This window comes from Colletotrichum godetiae (assembly GCF_030913485.1).
Source record: "Colletotrichum godetiae strain CBS 193.32 chromosome Unknown BDP55scaffold_26, whole genome shotgun sequence".
Classification (NCBI taxonomy): domain Eukaryota; kingdom Fungi; phylum Ascomycota; class Sordariomycetes; order Glomerellales; family Glomerellaceae; genus Colletotrichum; species Colletotrichum godetiae.
Window position 1 is genome coordinate 315,454 of NW_026851274.1, and position 15,163 is coordinate 330,616.

Sequence of the window (15,163 nt, forward strand, 5' to 3'; positions counted from 1 at the left end):
GCACCTCGTGCTGCTGCAAGGCGGGCTGACACAGCTCGGCGTGGCTCACCGAGGTCAATCCAGGTGTGCCAGGTGTGCCAGGTGTGCTCCGCTAGCCTGGTCGTCGCCGTCCCAAGTTCACCATGCTTACTAAGACACTGAACTACATACCAGTGACACCCGTCGGTTGCGCAAAGGTGGGGCTGCTGCCAGCACCCGGCACCGCGGGGCCAAACTTTTCTGTTGCCCACCACATACCTCAAACTCGCGATGTGACTCGACCGCCTACTTCTCAAAATTCTGCGGTAGACCCTCCTTCCGCGTTGCCGCAAATCCCGACACATGATGATTGCAGGCGGAACACGGTGACCATCATGCAGGACGACGGCTTCGAGGCTCTTTTGGAGCCCTTTTACAACGGAAAGAAGCTAACAGATCCTATCTCGACCAAGGAGGACAAATTCCAGCTCTTACCTGCCTTTCTCAAGGTCAAGGGTCTTGTCAAACAGCACATCGACTCGTACAATTTCTTCGTCGAGAATGAAATCAAGGAAATTGTCCGCGCCAACCGCATTGTTCGAAGCGATGTGAACAGTTCATTCTGGCTTGAGTATGCCGCCATTCCCTGCATTGTTTTTTTGCATGAATTAGTCTAACGCCCCGCTAGGTTCACTGATATCAGAGTTGAGCGACCTAGTCGCGTCGACTTCAACGACATCAGGGCTCAGAATGAGGTTTCACCAATGGAGTGTCGTTTGCGCGACATGACCTACGCCGCACCCATCATGGTTGACATTGCCTACATTCGCGACAAATCCAAGATTGTGCGGAAGAATGTCCCACTTGGGCGCCTTCCCGTCATGTTGAAGAGCTCCATCTGCAGACTTGGTGGCGCCAACAACGCAGAGATGTCGCGCATGAATGAGTGTCCTCTCGATCCCGGCGGTTACTTCATCATCAATGGCACCGAGAAGGTCATTCTCATTCAGGAACAACTCAGCAAGAACCGTGTCATTGTCGAAGCCGACGAGAAGAACAGCGTCATCACAGCTTCAGTTACCAGTTCGACTCACGAGCGCAAGTCCAAGACGTATGTGACGCTCAAGAAGGACCGAATTCTTCTTACTGCCAACATTTTGGTGGAAGGCATCCCGATTGTCATCATCCTGAAGGCGTTGGGAGGCCTGTCAGATTACGAGATCATGCAACTCGTTGCCGGCGACAACGGAAAATATCAAGATGAATTCCTCATTCAATTCGAAGAAGCTACGAAGGTCGGTGTCTATACGCAACAGCAAGCTTTGGAGTATATCGGCGCCAGAGTAAAGATGGGCAAAAGTAGGATCCCCTTCGCCGCGCAAGTTCGAAGAAACCACGTTGAAGAAGCTCTTGACGCCTTGGCGAACCTCATCATTGCCCACGTCCCTATCGAGGGCTTGGACTTCTATCCCAAGGCCGTCTATGTGGCTTTCATGACGCGGCGCGTCCTGATGGCGCAAGCCGACCCGAGTCTCGTTGATGACCGTGACTTTGTTGGAAACAAGCGACTCGAGTTGGCTGGACAACTTCTCTCTCTTCTTTTTGAGGATTTGTTCAAGCAATTTTGCGGCAATGTCAAGAGCAGTATCGACAAGGTTCTCAAGAAGGACAACCGAGCTGTTCCCCTCGATGCCGTCAACATGATTAGCAATCACGCCAATATGATCGGTCAGGGCATCAATCGAGCTATCCAGACAGGAAACTGGACTGTCAAGCGTTTCAATATGAATCGAGCCGGTGTAACCCATGTTCTCAGCCGGCTTAGCTACATCAGTGCTCTCGGCATGATGACTCGAATCAGCTCGCAGTTTGAAAAGACCCGCAAAGTCAGTGGTCCTCGTGCTCTTCAACCTTCACAATGGGGTATGCTTTGCACTTCAGATACACCCGAAGGTGAAGCCTGTGGTTTGGTCAAGAACTTGGCTCTCATGACCCATATTACAACCAACGTCGAGGAGGCGCCGGTCAAGCGATGGGTCTTCACACTGGACGCCGGTGTAGAACCCATCCGAAACTTCTCAGGCGGCGAAATGCACCGCGAGACTTCATACGTCATCCACATCAACGGAACTCCCTTCGCATTGACCAGATACCCTAAGCGATTCGCGGGCAAGTTCAGAACAATGAGAAGGCGCGGCTGGATTTCTCCCTTCGTCAGCATTCACATCAACAATCACTTCAACGCAGTTCACATTGCCACTGACGAAGGACGCATTTGCCGACCTTACATCATTGTCAAGAACGGCAAGCCCAAGCTCAAGGAGGAACACTTGAGACTCTTGCAACTGGGTAAGGCTACGTTCGACGACTTTTTGACTCATGGCATTGTCGAGTATCTCGACGTCAACGAGGAGAACGACACTCTCGTTGCTCTCTACGAGAAGGATGTTACCCCTCTTACTACACACATGGAAATCGAGCCTTTCACTGTCCTTGGCGCAGTCGCTGGCCTCATTCCCTTCCCTCACCACAACCAATCTCCTCGAAACACCTATCAATGCGCCATGGGTAAGCAAGCTATTGGCGCCATCGCATACAACCAATTCAATCGTATCGATACCCTACTTTACACCCTTGTCTATCCGCAAAGACCGATGGTCATCTCCAAGACAATTCAGCTTGTCAACTACGATAAACTCCCAGCTGGTCAGAACGCGACTGTCATTGTCATGTCGTACTCTGGCTACGATATTGAGGACGCTTTAGTCTTGAACAAGGCATCTTGTGATCGCGGTTTCGGACGCTGCCAAGTATTCCGCAAGTACACGGCTGAGCTGCAAAAGTACCCCAACGGTAGACGCGAACGCATCGGTGATCCGGTCAACGACGAAAATGGCAGGACAACCAAGCACGAGGCCTTGGATGACGATGGTCTCGCTATTGTGGGCTACAAGGTCAATTCGGGCGAGGTCATGATCAAAAAGGAAACTCCTCTCGATACTGGATCGACAGGTATCGGCATGGATCGTGGGCCAAGCGAATTCAGAGATTCTTCCATCTCGTATAGAATTGCGGACCCGGCGTACATCGACAAGGTGATGGTATCACATACGGAGAGAGAAACGATGGTGGTCAAAGTTCAGACACGGCAAACAAGAAGACCAGAGCTTGGTGACAAGTTTTCGTCCCGTCACGGACAAAAGGGTGTTGTTGGAATTATTGTCGACCAGGAGGATCTGCCATTCTCTGATACGGGCCTGGTTCCCGACATTATCATGAACCCCCACGGTTTCCCGTCTCGTATGACTGTTGGCAAGCTGCTTGAATGCTTGACTGGCAAGGCATCGGTTTTGGACGGACGAAAAGACTACGGCTTTGGCGACGCTTTCCGCTCCCACCCCTTGGAACAGATGAGCGCTGCTTTGGTTGATCACGGTTTCTCATGGGAAGGCAAAGACTACTTCACTTCAGGCATCACTGGAGAGCCTCTAGAGGCTTACATCTTCAACGGCCCCATCTACTATCAGCGCCTGAAGCACATGGTGCAAGACAAGATGCACTCTCGTTCTCGTGGTCCCAGAGCCATTCTTACTCGCCAACCCACAGAAGGTCGTTCCAGAGACGGTGGTCTCCGTCTGGGTGAGATGGAGCGCGATTGTTTAATTGCGTACGGTGCCTCTCAGCTGCTGCTTGAGCGTCTCATGATTAGTTCCGACGGAACGCAGATCGACATTTGCCAGCAGTGCGGTTTGTTCGGTTACAAGGGTTACTGCCATACGTGCAAGAGCACCAGGGAGGTTACACAGATGACGATGCCCTACGCCGCCAAACTTCTGGTGCAGGAGCTTATCAGTATGAACGTCGGCGTGAGGCTGCAGCTCGCAGACGAGTTCCCTCATCCGAGATGATGAGATGGCGCGACGTGTATAGTACCTACAGTGTATCACGCAAATCCCGGGATATTGGAGTTTTGACAAGGACGGCGTAGGGTCTAAAAGCATAGATAGCACACGAGAAACGTAGATATCAATTGAGGATTCACAAGCAATATGATGATCTCTTCCCTGGGGCATCTCTTGACATACCCTACCAAGCTTGTCAAGTGCCATGTATCCTGAATGGCAGTTAAACGTGGTTGCGTCCGGGCCGATGTCAAAGTGGGGACCAATCCGGGCGTGCGGGTCCTTCTCCGCACCCCCGGCTTGAGGTACCTGAGCCATGGGATTTCCGAAGCTAGAGCTTCACCCCTGCGAATTCTGATCCGTCACTTACTCCGCAGCGCGCTTGTTCCTGACATCATCCTTTTCCCACCTTCACCTCTATGTGCTTTCCTTCTCCCCTACTACTTCCAGCGGTGCAAGGCTTTCTTTTTCTCTGCGTGACATCCTCTAATTTATGACTGCCGCTCTCCAGTATCCATGGCCACCTTGCGCCTCGCTACCTCGCCCGGCTTACGGGCCGCTACGACGTCGCCGCTGACCTCGCAGCTGTGGTCCAGCGCCGCCGCTGTGAATGCCTCCACCACCAGCGCGACAACCACGATTCCCTCCGCGACAGTAGCTTCTGTCGCCGCAGCTACTGCGTCTAGTACTGTCACGACGACAAAGACGATAATTCCTCCCCCGCCGTCCGTCCTGGCGCATGCGAGAAAGAAGCACGTCGAGCCGCAGGACCGCTACTTCAACCCTTCCAACGCAACCCTCTCCACCACCGGCGGCAGGCCCGGCAAGGAGCCAGGCGACGAGAACAATGCAAATTTGGGGAAAAGTACGTGTATCTTTCCAATGGAAACGAACTCCTTCAAAACGTCTTGCGCAACTAGGACTAACAGCTTCCGAATGGACAGCCCTTCGCATCCTCCAAGACCACCTACCTCGGGTCCTCCAAGCCCCGCTCCCGCAAGAGATCCTCGCCCCCAACATCTCGCTCCACCTCTTCCCGACAACGCACCCGCACCTCCCGACCGTCTCCGGCCGCGTCGCCTACACTGCCGCCCTCTGGACCTCGCCAATTGCCTGGAACCGCATGCCGCTGGTCGGGAACGTCCGCTTGTCCATCGTCTCGGAGCGCGTGACGAAGCAGCCCCTCCATTTTGCTCCGTTGCATCCCGGCGCTGTGCCGGAACAGCTAGTCGTCAGGTGGTGCGCGTCTGGCAAGAAGAGTGGCGGAGGGGTCGGCGGTGCGGCGGGATCTCCTTCGTCTGGCGCTGCAACATCGGAAGGAGGTGGCGCGAAGACGGAAGACGGCGGGGACAATGCGTTTACGGGGCTCTTCGTGTTCCAGTTTGATGCCGAGGGCAGGATACTGAGCCATACGATCGAAACGGTGCAAGAGGGCGGTGACTGGGAGAAGGGCGTCGGTGCCAAGGTCGTCGGGCTGACGGATTGGCTCCTTGGCGGGATGCGGAGGCAGGGGGAGAATCCCAGTCCTGCGTTTGAGGCTCTCGACAAGGGCAAGCAGTGAAGCTGGATCTTTCATCACTGCACGAAAGGTCGCTTCACAGAATGGTGGCGTTGTAGATAGTCGGACGAATGGCGCAACGGAAACGGCGTTTTGGATGTTTGGGAACATACCAATTTCATCATTAGGTGGGCGGCATAGCTAGCAACCCTCTCCTCTATTCATATGTACAACAGCTGTATCATCAATCTCAGAAAGAAATCCCATCCATAGTCGTCAATCTCCCAAACTCCATCCAATGCGTAAAGGGCAAAAGTATGTGTGAGTGTCAATGTCAGTGCCAGTGAGCTCCTCCTAGGTGCCCACCCTCGCAACAGACATCTTGCCACTCTTCTCCTCGTCCTCCTCAGCATGACACGCCATCACATCCGCCAAATCACCCTCCCGCACCATCAGAATCTGCGTATCCGCCAAACTAGAACTCGTCACCGTCGTCCCCAAAATCCACCCGTTCCAAATCTTTTGCATAATATTATCCGGACTCAACATAAGACACCCCTTCATCCCTTCCTCGTCCCCGGGCGTAACAGCAACCATCAACCGCTTCGCGGCCGCGAACCGATCGACAACGTGCCACAGACACCCAAAGATCTGATCCGACTCCTGCTCGGGATAGTGCAGCTCCTCGAAGGCGCAGGCGACGTGCCGCACGCGCCTCGTGTCCTCTTTGCGCAAGAAGTACACCATGGGGCTGTTGAAGCCGTACTGGTCGTAGGCCTCGAGCTCGCCGGCGAGGTAGAGGGCATCGAGGCGGAAGTTGAACCAGACGCGCGGGGGGCGGGCGATGGGGGTGTCGGAGAGGAGGGCCGAGATGCGCCAGCCAAAGGCGAGTTCGTAGTGTTTTAGGCCGAGGGCGCGGGATTCGCGGCTGATGAGGAGGATGAGGGGGCATGTTGGGTTGAAGACGAGTTTCTCCTGGTCGTCTTTGGTCTTTGTCTCTGCTTCTTCGTTTCCTCCTCCTCCTCCTCCTCCTCCTCCTCCTCCCCCTCCTCCTACTGTTGGGCTACTTGCCGATGCTGTGATGGCGGAAGAAGAAGAAGAAGAAGAAGAAGAAAAGGAGGACGGGACACCTGGTGCTGCGAGAGAGCGCTTCGCAAACGCCTCACGCCGGGCGGGCAGCCTCGCGTCGCGCTCGAAGCAGCAGGCCGTCACGACGCGGGGGGCGATGAGGTAGGACCATATCTTGAGGCGGATCTCTGGTGGCAGGTCCGGGAAGCGGTGGAAGTGCGAGAGGGTTGTGAGGGACTCTGCGCGCCGGGCGTCGAGGCCGTCGTCAAAGAGGGAGAAGTCGAGCCAGAATTTGGAGTCCGAGGTGCGTGCTTTCAGGTGGGCTTCTTCGTCCTGTAAGGGTGGAGGCGGGCTGGATGGGATGTCTGGTACGGGAGCTTGATTGATGTCCATTGTTTGAGATGAGGGGAGGATGAGATAGATCCGGGTTGATGTGCGTCGTGTTGGATGTCGGTTTGAAGATGTGAGATAAGGAGTTGGCGGGATGAGTTGGCCCTCTCTAGTGGGATCTGTGAATCAAGGAAATGAGCTTTCAGGCAGTCTGTCTCACAGGTGACCGTCCAATGCCGACTAGAAGCACCTTTGTCATAAAGACGGTGAGAGGCGATCCTGAACGTGTGATGAGGTGAGGTTGCGGAGACGGTCCGGCCGCCGGAGCTTCGCGACCGCACCACAAAACACACAGCCCACTTTCCTAATCGGGACAACTTGGCCACCTCGCCTTGGCGTTGCGCAGCGAATCACAGTGATATTCGCCGCACCCAGACTTGACGGATCCAGGTTTTTTTTTTTCTTTCTCTTAAGGAAAGGAAGGGTTGTTTGGTTTTTTCCTTGTTTCTCTTCGCCACTGGCCGGCGTCAAGTCTGTTGATGGTATTGATGTGGAATATATTGAGTAGACTTTATTCACAGAGACGATGACTACCCAGTGTCATGGTACGAATCTTAACTCTGTGCATCATCCCAACACTTCTGTGATTCTCTATTGGTTTAATCTTGTTCCCTTTGAAATCAGCCTATTTAAAAAGAAATAACTAGAGACCGCTGAATTGATGTAGCAACGCTATCCTGTCAAATATCACTACGCCTAGACGAGATCATCAACTCTTGTAACCTGAGAAAACCAAAGAAAAAGTTAACTAAAAGTCCTTCTACTTAGCCCACGCAAATCACTTCCAACCTACTCCAAATTCGACTCTCCGCCCGACAAATGCTCTCTCCTAACATTCTTGGCGGTACCTCGCTTGCGGAAATAGCTGATCAAGTAGACGCCCTCGTAGATCTCGTTTTGCCTCTCATTCTCGCCCTCCTCGACCTTGCTAATGAAGACGTTGCCCAGGAATGAGGCCGATATCGTGCACTAAGAGACATCGAGTTAGCTTGATGGCGGACCAAAGCATGCTCCTAGAGAAATGACTTACAAGGACCATGAAGGGACAGATGGCGACAAATGCCCAGACGACACCCATCTTGGCGTCATGGGTGACCTGCTGCTGCGTGGCGGCGGGCAGGCGGCTAAGGGCCTCAAAGTCCCTCAGGGGTGAGTCCTCGCTGATGCCCGAGGCGTTGTTGAACACGGTCGTCATGATGGTCAGGCCCAACGTTCCGCCAAAGGGGTACGCGACTGCCATGAGAGAAATGACGGCTGCGATCTTCTTGGGGAAGTAGCCGACGCCGTGGAGAGGGACTGGGCCAAAAATTAGTCTCATCGCTCAAAACCACAGAATGAGTGGGAAGGGTCCTTACCGGGCATGATACGGAGACCTGTTCCGACGCCGGTGAGAGCCATCATCCCGTATATGGTAGGGAGGTGTTCTGTCCAGAGTGCCCACGCCAGCAAGCCGATGCCGACCATCTCGAGAATCGAACCGAGAAAGATTGGGGGAAACGTCTTGCGCGGCCAGCCGTTGCACATGAACGCCGAGGCGTAGACACCAACTGCAGAGTTCACTCGTCAACAGAACTCTTGGCTTCACAAATGATGCAGGGAAGAAAGAACTCACCTGCCAAGCCCGGGGTAAAGTACAGCAGCTGCACACCAGACTGGTCCGCCGACCAAAGCTTCACCATTGTGAAGTAGATGTTGCAAAAGTACAGCACAGAGTACATGGCCATACCCGTCGCGAAAGAGGTGTAGAACAAGAGGCCAATATCCCTATTGCGGACCAACTCCCAGGGGATCATGGCCTTTTGCCACGGGAAGCGGCGGGCCAGGGCCTTGCCTGGGGACATGTGGTACTCCCAGACGACGAAAAGGATGCTGATAACGACACCCAAGATAAGCGTCACGAGAACGGCGGGGCTACTCCACGAGTATGTGGCGCCGGCCCAGGTCAAGCCGAGGACGATAAGACCGAAGCCGAATAGGAAGAGGAGCTGGCCTCCGACGTCGATTGTCTGGAGACGCTTTTTGAATGTTGTGCGGCGGCCCGTTTCGGTTGTCTCGTCGAGCTGGGGGATGGGCTGCGGCCCGAGGAGTTCGGAACGAAGGACGAAGTAGAGGATGAACATGCTGACGAAGGCGATGGGCAGGTTAATACCGAAGCACCATCTCCAGGAAGAACCGCTCGTGATGTATCCTGACAATCCATTAGTCTTATAAATCGATGATGATAGGTATGGTCCTTAGCCTGGCTTACCTCCCAATACAGGACCCAGCCCCCATCCCAAGACACCTCCCAAGAAGGAGAAGATTGCCCAGTTCTTGGCGTTCTCGCGCAAGGTTACCTTGTCGGCGATGACGATGCGGACGAGGACGTTCAGACCAGCACACGCCAAGCCTTGGAATCCGCGGCCGAGCAGGAGGACGGGGAAGGCATCCGTCGGTGCGCCGGTGCACAGCGCGCTGCCGACGAGCATCAGCACCAAACAGGTCTGTATCGAGACGTGGCGTCCAAAGATGTCGGCGACCTGGCCCCAGAAGGGGATGAAGGCGGCCGATGTGAGGTTGAAGGCTGCGATGATCCAGTTGAGCTGGCGAGTCTCGTCTGCGTACTTGTTAGATACCAGATGCGGGAGAGATGGGACTTTATAGGAGGGGGGGGCTTACGGAAGTCGGCTGCAATCCAGGGCAAGGCACTTGCGACCTTGCAGATCTCGTTAGCTGCGTTGCATCTTGGGGGGCTCAAGAACGGCTTACGATTGTTACGTCCAAGGCTTGGACTACAAAGGGGAGAACGAGGCCAGCAAAGAGCTTGACTCTGTACTGTAATTGTGCCTTGCGCTCAGACTTGCATGTCGGGCAGGGTCCAGAGGTCGAATTGAATTGGTGACTACAAGTCGGCGTGCTTGTCGGCGTGCTTGTAGTCCTTTCCAATGGCGTTTGGCCGTTCTTGTCTTGGTAACTCGTGCCATCGCTTGCTGGTGCTCCTGTCCCCTCTGGCTTTGTGGCTGGTTTTGTTTGTGTCTTGCCCGAGCCCTTCATGGCCCGGTAAGCCTTCTTCCCAAAGTAGATTAAGACCATGTCGAAGTTGTCTTTTAAGGGTAGGATGGATTCTTTACGTCTCTTTCGATTGAGGAATTATGGCTGGTTCTGCTTGCTTATGCAGATAGATGATTATGTTCTGTCTGTGAGGGTGTCTGGCAGATTGGAAACTTGATGGGTCTGGGGTGGGTAAGAAGGATATGCGTGATTGAATGTTGACTCTATTCTGAACTCGATCCAAGGGGGCCAGGGGTCATATATAAATCCTCGCTAACGACGGTATACTTGATACTCAGATACATGATGGGTAGTTCAGCCTGAGACAGTGGCTAATACAGAACAGACAGAACGGAATGGGCTTGTGTGGAGGCCCAGTAAGACGAGCACACAACTGGTCTAGACGAGTGCGGATGCAGACATCGATGGAGGCAGCCGGTGGATCTTGTCGAAGCGCTCGCCGAGATGTTCCCTCATTCGCAGCAGAAGCACGGAGATAGATGAAGGAAGGGCTTCATGGCCCACACATCACCCGCAGGGAACGAAAACCGGTAGACGCCATAATGCACAGCCCTTGGAGGAGGACGACGACTATCTAAGCACGTACGGTAGTCGATGATTGGCGCCTTTGCGATCATACTGGAGGAATGGGTGTGGCTCATCGTTCCCGTTGTACACGTATGAGACTAAGGATGAAGGGCCATGAAGAGTGTCGTTGGAAGATGGCAGCACGCGGCATGGCGGGAGAGGAGGACAAGCTCTTGCCAAGGCGGGCCAAGGCAGGCCAAGGGCCCAAGACAGCCCTATCGATGGGATTCGGCCAATGGATAAGATGGATTACGGAGTACGGAGACTCCGTACAACATGCACGTATCCACAAGAGGGAAAGCCAAGAGTTAGACGAGTGCGAGCTTGCGAGGGGGGATGTGGAGATGGTTCCAATCCTCTGGATCTCCTCTGGATCAATCTTACGAATTTCTACTTCTTCCCACCTTCAGCTCGTGCATTCAACCAAATCGCGACTAGTCGCATTCGCGTTGCATGGAGAAACAATGAGATGTCTGCAGGATGTCATCCTCGGCCATTCCCTGATAACCACCGTGCCGCTCGAATCGACTTCCCAAAAGGGTTTAAGAGAGAAAAAAAAAAACAACCCTAAAAAGGACTGCGCCTGTCAGCACCAAAGGGCTTATTATGCAGTCATTCGGAATCCGGCACGAGAGAGCCACGACGCAGAGTTCTGAATCTCAGCAAGCGTCGAATCGATTTCCTCTTTGTGATGGCGCTGAGTGCATCAAGAAAAAGGAGAAAAAAAAAAAGAAAGAAAGAAAAAGCATTCACCGTGAGCCTACTTTTGATAGCCCACACGAGACGGCATCAGATACTTGGCGACCGGATGGCTCCGTGTTGGCAAATGCTTGTTGCGCTGAGTGTGAGCCCGTTTATACGGAGCATCCCTGGTGCCGATCCGTATTCCGTACTTGTTTTCCTGAGATTGGACGAACTGACAGACACGGTGGAATACAGACCCATACGGGCACAGGCACGCTGGAGCAACGGGCAACCTCCAACGTGATTGTCACGGAGTGGAGAAACCTCAACCTCGTGCCTAATTTCCGGCTGTTCGAGCGACTCCCCGAACCAAGTGGACCCCGCAATCAGCCTCCTCGAAAGCTTCCCACGCCAACTTCTTTCTTTCGTCAAAAGTAGAAACCCTTCCTCCTCTCTCTCTCTTAGTCTTGCCGGCGGGCGGGCGGCAAAAACGGCACCGGGCACAAAAGCAAGAGGCACGGGGCAGTGGGCGCCGGGCGGGCACGATCCAAAAAGTCTATGCCATGCCACTGCCACGCGCAGTTCGTCTGGAGTCGGTGTGGTGTGGTCATTCTGGTCACATTTTTTTTGCTTCGCCATAAGCTTAACCCCTCTCCCTCCCTTCAGACCAGACTTTAGACGAGGCCCACTGAACACGCACACGAAGCTTTCTTTTTTACATTTTCACATTTCAGAATGCCGGGCCGTCGTGTGTCTGTTGCGCTTTGCGATGTACCTCTTCTGCCTTTCTTTGGGGTCAAGACCGGACAATTAATGTGATCACTGATCGAACTAAATCTCTTCACTAATACCTTCAAGCAAACCCCACAAACCAACGCCCACCGACAAGTTGTTGTTACGTACGCATTACAGTGAGATGCATGACGTGATAGCTGTGCGTCTTTGGGGTTTCCATCTGGTGGCCTCGTGGCTTGGGTCATTGGGGTCGTCAAGCATCACACTCTCACTTCAAGCCCCGGGATATTGAGTCTTTCTTTTGACTTGTTATGCACATTGTGGTATTATTATTTACGTCGCAGTATACTACAGCAGTATACTACAGCAGCCCTACGTGAGCCTCCTCTCCACCCCAAAGTCACCTAGATCGACAAAACCAGGCCAGCCCACTTCCAATGCAACCGCCTTCTTCGTCCAAAGTTGAACGACGGCGATGGCTTCGAAGCTACAGACTCAAGCACATCACCTTCTACCCGGATCGATTTATGCCAGGGTGTACCAGTTGGGAAGCGGGTCTTTCTTGTCCCAGAACCGGATTGTGACATCGCAGTTCTTGTAGACCGCGAAGCACTCGTTGGCGCCGCCAAACGACGTGGGGAGAAGAATCCAGTAGGCCTGGTCAAAGTTGCCAAGGTTGAAATTGTACGTCAGGTCGACGTATTGGGAGTTGCTAACTCGCCTAGTCAGTAAAGCACACTTTGCTCCGCTGAGACAATGGGAGACTCACCCAGGGACGGAGTTGGTCATGGACTGGAACTTTGCGTTCATGACACCGCCGTGGAAGCCGTCCACGTAGTATGTCCCGCCGACATTGGTGGGCAGCTTGTGGCCCATGTGGTGCTTGGCCTTGCCGCAGTTTGAGCTCGTGATGATGTCGCACTGGACCGCCGCATTGCAGATGTCAGCCAGTCCGAGGGCGAGGACCAGCGCCGAGGCGACCTTGGAAGGTGCGAGAAGAGACAGGGAAACCATCTTGTGTGTGTGTGTGTGTATAAGAGAGAAGGTAGTTGTTGACTAAAGAGTGTAAGTCAAAAAAAAAAGTATGTGATTGAAATAGAGGTGGTGATGTTGGTACTTTGGACTGTCTTGGCGAGATTTGGACCCGTGGTATATATCTCAAAATACCCCGGGCTCGGCTTGGAAATCCACGATCCAGCGATTGGGTGACGGCTTCAAGACACCATATCTCGGGGAATGCCATTATCTCACATAATTTCCACGACTTAGTCTAGCCTATGTTCGATATTGATGCACTTTACGTGCTGATATTATTTCTCGTTGAAACTTAACCGTGTCTTGATAAGTCTGACTCGAGCAATCTGGAGCAACCTCGAGCAAAGTTAACTCCAGAACAGGTACAGATCGGAATACACTTGCCAAGACCCTGGTGAAGTTTGATGGTTTCTAGACTAGAAGCTCAGGCTAGCATGATAAGTTAATATGTGCGAGTCAGTGTTTGGGCAAATATCGTAATTATACGAAGTCGTCAGAGCTTTTGTCTGAGCTTCTAGAAACTCTAAACATGCTCGCGGGAAATAGTCGGCCGGTTCAAAGCTGGTATGTGCTTCTGCGATCCTCAATTCCTCATTTCAACAAGGTCACCTGCGGCGCTGCGCAGCTTGCTAGCAGTAGAAATCCAAACTCAATTCCGAGTCAGAGCAACTCATGTGAGGATACTCGTTAATATTCGTTATCTTGAGTCCTCGAGAGACCTCATGATTTGGCGGCAGGCAAGTTCCGAGAGCGAGAGAAAGCGGGCGAAGTGGGATGGATAAACGAGGAGGTTGAGGAGTTGAGGGGGTCCACGATGATGGAGGGGGATTCAAGCTGAGGGGGGGGCAAAAAAAGATATAATAAACGACAGAGCTTCATGCTTAACGACAAGCTTTTCTGCCAAGCATCGCTCACTCCGGTTCGCTCTCTCTCCGCATTCTTTCAGTCCTCACAGACCAAGCACAATCCTTTCAAGCCATACTTTCTTTTTTTTCTCCAAAGGAATAACCTTCAAGCTTCTAAACATGCTTCGTCTACTCTCTCTGGCGTTGGCCCTCGGCCAGGTGCACGGTGGCGTGGTCGCCGCATGGACTCGTCGGCGTCGTCCCTGGAGGGCATGTCATCCCTGCTCGAGAGGGACGCGGCCGACCTGCCGACCTACAAGCCCGAGGAGGCCTTTGACTACAACAAATGGACGCCCGACTCGGCTCTCTACGAGGGACTCCCCATGATGGACAAGCAGGTTGAGGTCGACGGCAAGACGTTGACCTACCAGGACTTCAACATCTCGGCCCTCACCACGGAGCAGTTCAAGGAGCACTACATGAGCCTGCCCGAGTACTTTGACTCGGAGGGCAAGTTCGTCCCTACGGATGACGAAGTCAAGGCTTACCAGTACGTGACTCCTCTGTACCACTCATCATGGTATCTCTCATGATGGCTGGAATTTTCCACTAACATTGCACCGCAGAGCCTCCATGGTCGCCCTCGCCAGCAACCCTGACGCGGACATTCACGTCCCCGCCAGCCATGTCAGCAAGAGAGCCTTCCCGGACATGTGCTTCTACGACGACAGGCTGCGATGCTCCAGCAGCTGCACCAACTATGTCTACCGCGGCGTGAGACAGTCCTTCAACAACAACGTCTACGGGAACTACCACTACGTCTCGGACCCCCAGTGCGGTGTCGGCTCCATCACCAAGACCGTCTCCGTCACCCACACCTCTGGCGTCAGCATCTCAGGTACCGCTGGTATTCCTATAGTAAGCCTTTTCCTTCCATGTTCGAAAGGTTCGTGAGGTTAACCCAAGTATTTTAGTTTGGTGGAAAGAACACTTGGACCAAGGCTGCCTCTACCTTCCTCAGCACCTTCGGCCTCAGCATCGGCCACACTCCCGACAGTGTCACCACCGGTATCAGCTACGCCGGCACCTGCGGCGCCTTCAACGTCTGCTTCCTGTGGGAAAGACCCCATTTCAGTGTCGACAAGGGCGTTATTGTCGTACGTTTAAACCACCAAATATCCCACAGCTTAGATGGAGGGATTGTGCGCTGACAAGAGACTTTTGGAATATAGACCCAGTACATCGACGCCAACTCCAAGAGAGCCTGCAAGGCCCCCACCGTCACACCCTACGAGGTCCATGCCGTCCACACCGCCACGGATGCCGGCGGTGCCAACGCCCACGGACTGTGCTACTCCATGGGCTACCACGGATGCGGTGGCCGTGTGACCGCTTCCAACCAGATGATTCGCTGCCCCAACAACTACTAG

At 53.6% G+C, this 15,163-nt stretch overlaps 6 protein-coding genes across 6 annotated transcripts; 3 read left to right on the forward strand and 3 right to left on the reverse strand.

Annotated features, from left to right (window-relative positions):
- Positions 1–353: 353 nt before the first annotated feature.
- Positions 354–3,866, forward strand: BDP55DRAFT_554633 (DNA-directed RNA polymerase III subunit RPC2; the record flags this gene model as incomplete). Its single annotated transcript, XM_060569410.1, has 2 exons — positions 354–589; positions 647–3,866. 2 exons carry the CDS (start codon positions 354–356, stop codon positions 3,864–3,866), a joined length of 3,456 nt encoding a protein of 1,151 aa, XP_060428355.1.
- Positions 3,867–4,376: 510 nt separating this feature from the next.
- BDP55DRAFT_554596 (uncharacterized protein) lies at positions 4,377–5,421 on the forward strand (the record flags this gene model as incomplete). Its single annotated transcript, XM_060569403.1, has 2 exons — positions 4,377–4,725; positions 4,805–5,421. The coding sequence occupies 2 exons, from the start codon at positions 4,377–4,379 to the stop codon at positions 5,419–5,421; spliced, it is 966 nt and encodes a 321-aa protein (XP_060428356.1).
- Positions 5,422–5,712: 291 nt separating this feature from the next.
- BDP55DRAFT_612438 (uncharacterized protein) lies at positions 5,713–7,121 on the reverse strand (the record flags this gene model as incomplete). Its single annotated transcript, XM_060571206.1, has 2 exons — positions 6,489–7,121; positions 5,713–6,377 (listed from the first exon to the last, which is right to left on the reverse strand). The coding sequence occupies exons 1-2, from the start codon at positions 6,817–6,819 to the stop codon at positions 5,713–5,715; spliced, it is 996 nt and encodes a 331-aa protein (XP_060428357.1). The 5' UTR covers positions 6,820–7,121.
- Positions 7,122–7,236: 115 nt separating this feature from the next.
- Positions 7,237–10,049, reverse strand: BDP55DRAFT_704939 (major facilitator superfamily transporter). The gene is made up of 7 exons (XM_060578016.1): positions 9,565–10,049; positions 9,475–9,511; positions 9,065–9,412; positions 8,429–9,004; positions 8,172–8,363; positions 7,847–8,112; positions 7,237–7,785 (listed from the first exon to the last, which is right to left on the reverse strand). The coding sequence occupies exons 1-7, from the start codon at positions 9,886–9,888 to the stop codon at positions 7,606–7,608; spliced, it is 1,923 nt and encodes a 640-aa protein (XP_060428358.1). The 5' UTR covers positions 9,889–10,049; the 3' UTR covers positions 7,237–7,605.
- A 2,193-nt stretch (positions 10,050–12,242) lies between these two features.
- On the reverse strand, positions 12,243–12,987 carry BDP55DRAFT_667402 (uncharacterized protein). The gene is made up of 4 exons (XM_060575167.1): positions 12,971–12,987; positions 12,623–12,909; positions 12,376–12,565; positions 12,243–12,309 (listed from the first exon to the last, which is right to left on the reverse strand). The coding sequence occupies exons 2-3, from the start codon at positions 12,865–12,867 to the stop codon at positions 12,379–12,381; spliced, it is 432 nt and encodes a 143-aa protein (XP_060428359.1). The 5' UTR covers positions 12,868–12,909; positions 12,971–12,987; the 3' UTR covers positions 12,243–12,309; positions 12,376–12,378.
- A 988-nt stretch (positions 12,988–13,975) lies between these two features.
- On the forward strand, positions 13,976–15,163 carry BDP55DRAFT_716518 (uncharacterized protein; the record flags this gene model as incomplete). The annotated part of the gene is made up of 4 exons (XM_060578343.1): positions 13,976–14,283; positions 14,360–14,651; positions 14,708–14,890; positions 14,966–15,163. 4 exons carry the CDS (start codon positions 13,976–13,978, stop codon positions 15,161–15,163), a joined length of 981 nt encoding a protein of 326 aa, XP_060428360.1.

What these genes read in the sequence shown, in the direction of transcription:
- BDP55DRAFT_704939 (XM_060578016.1), bottom strand. Translation starts at nt 9,888, where the DNA reads ATGGTCTTAATCTACTTTGGGAAGAAGGCTTACCGGGCCATGAAGGGC. An exon ending in GCTGGGTCCTGTATTGGGAG is followed by an intron (nt 9,005 to 9,064) that starts GTAAGCCAGGCT and finishes ATGGATTGTCAG; the next exon opens with GATACATCACGAGCGGTTCT. An exon ending in AGGTCTCCGTATCATGCCCG is followed by an intron (nt 8,113 to 8,171) that starts GTAAGGACCCTT and finishes TTTTTGGCCCAG; the next exon opens with TCCCTCTCCACGGCGTCGGC.
- BDP55DRAFT_667402 (XM_060575167.1), bottom strand. Translation starts at nt 12,867, where the DNA reads ATGGTTTCCCTGTCTCTTCTCGCACCTTCCAAGGTCGCCTCGGCGCTG. An exon ending in ATGACCAACTCCGTCCCTGG is followed by an intron (nt 12,566 to 12,622) that starts GTGAGTCTCCCA and finishes TAGGCGAGTTAG; the next exon opens with CAACTCCCAATACGTCGACC.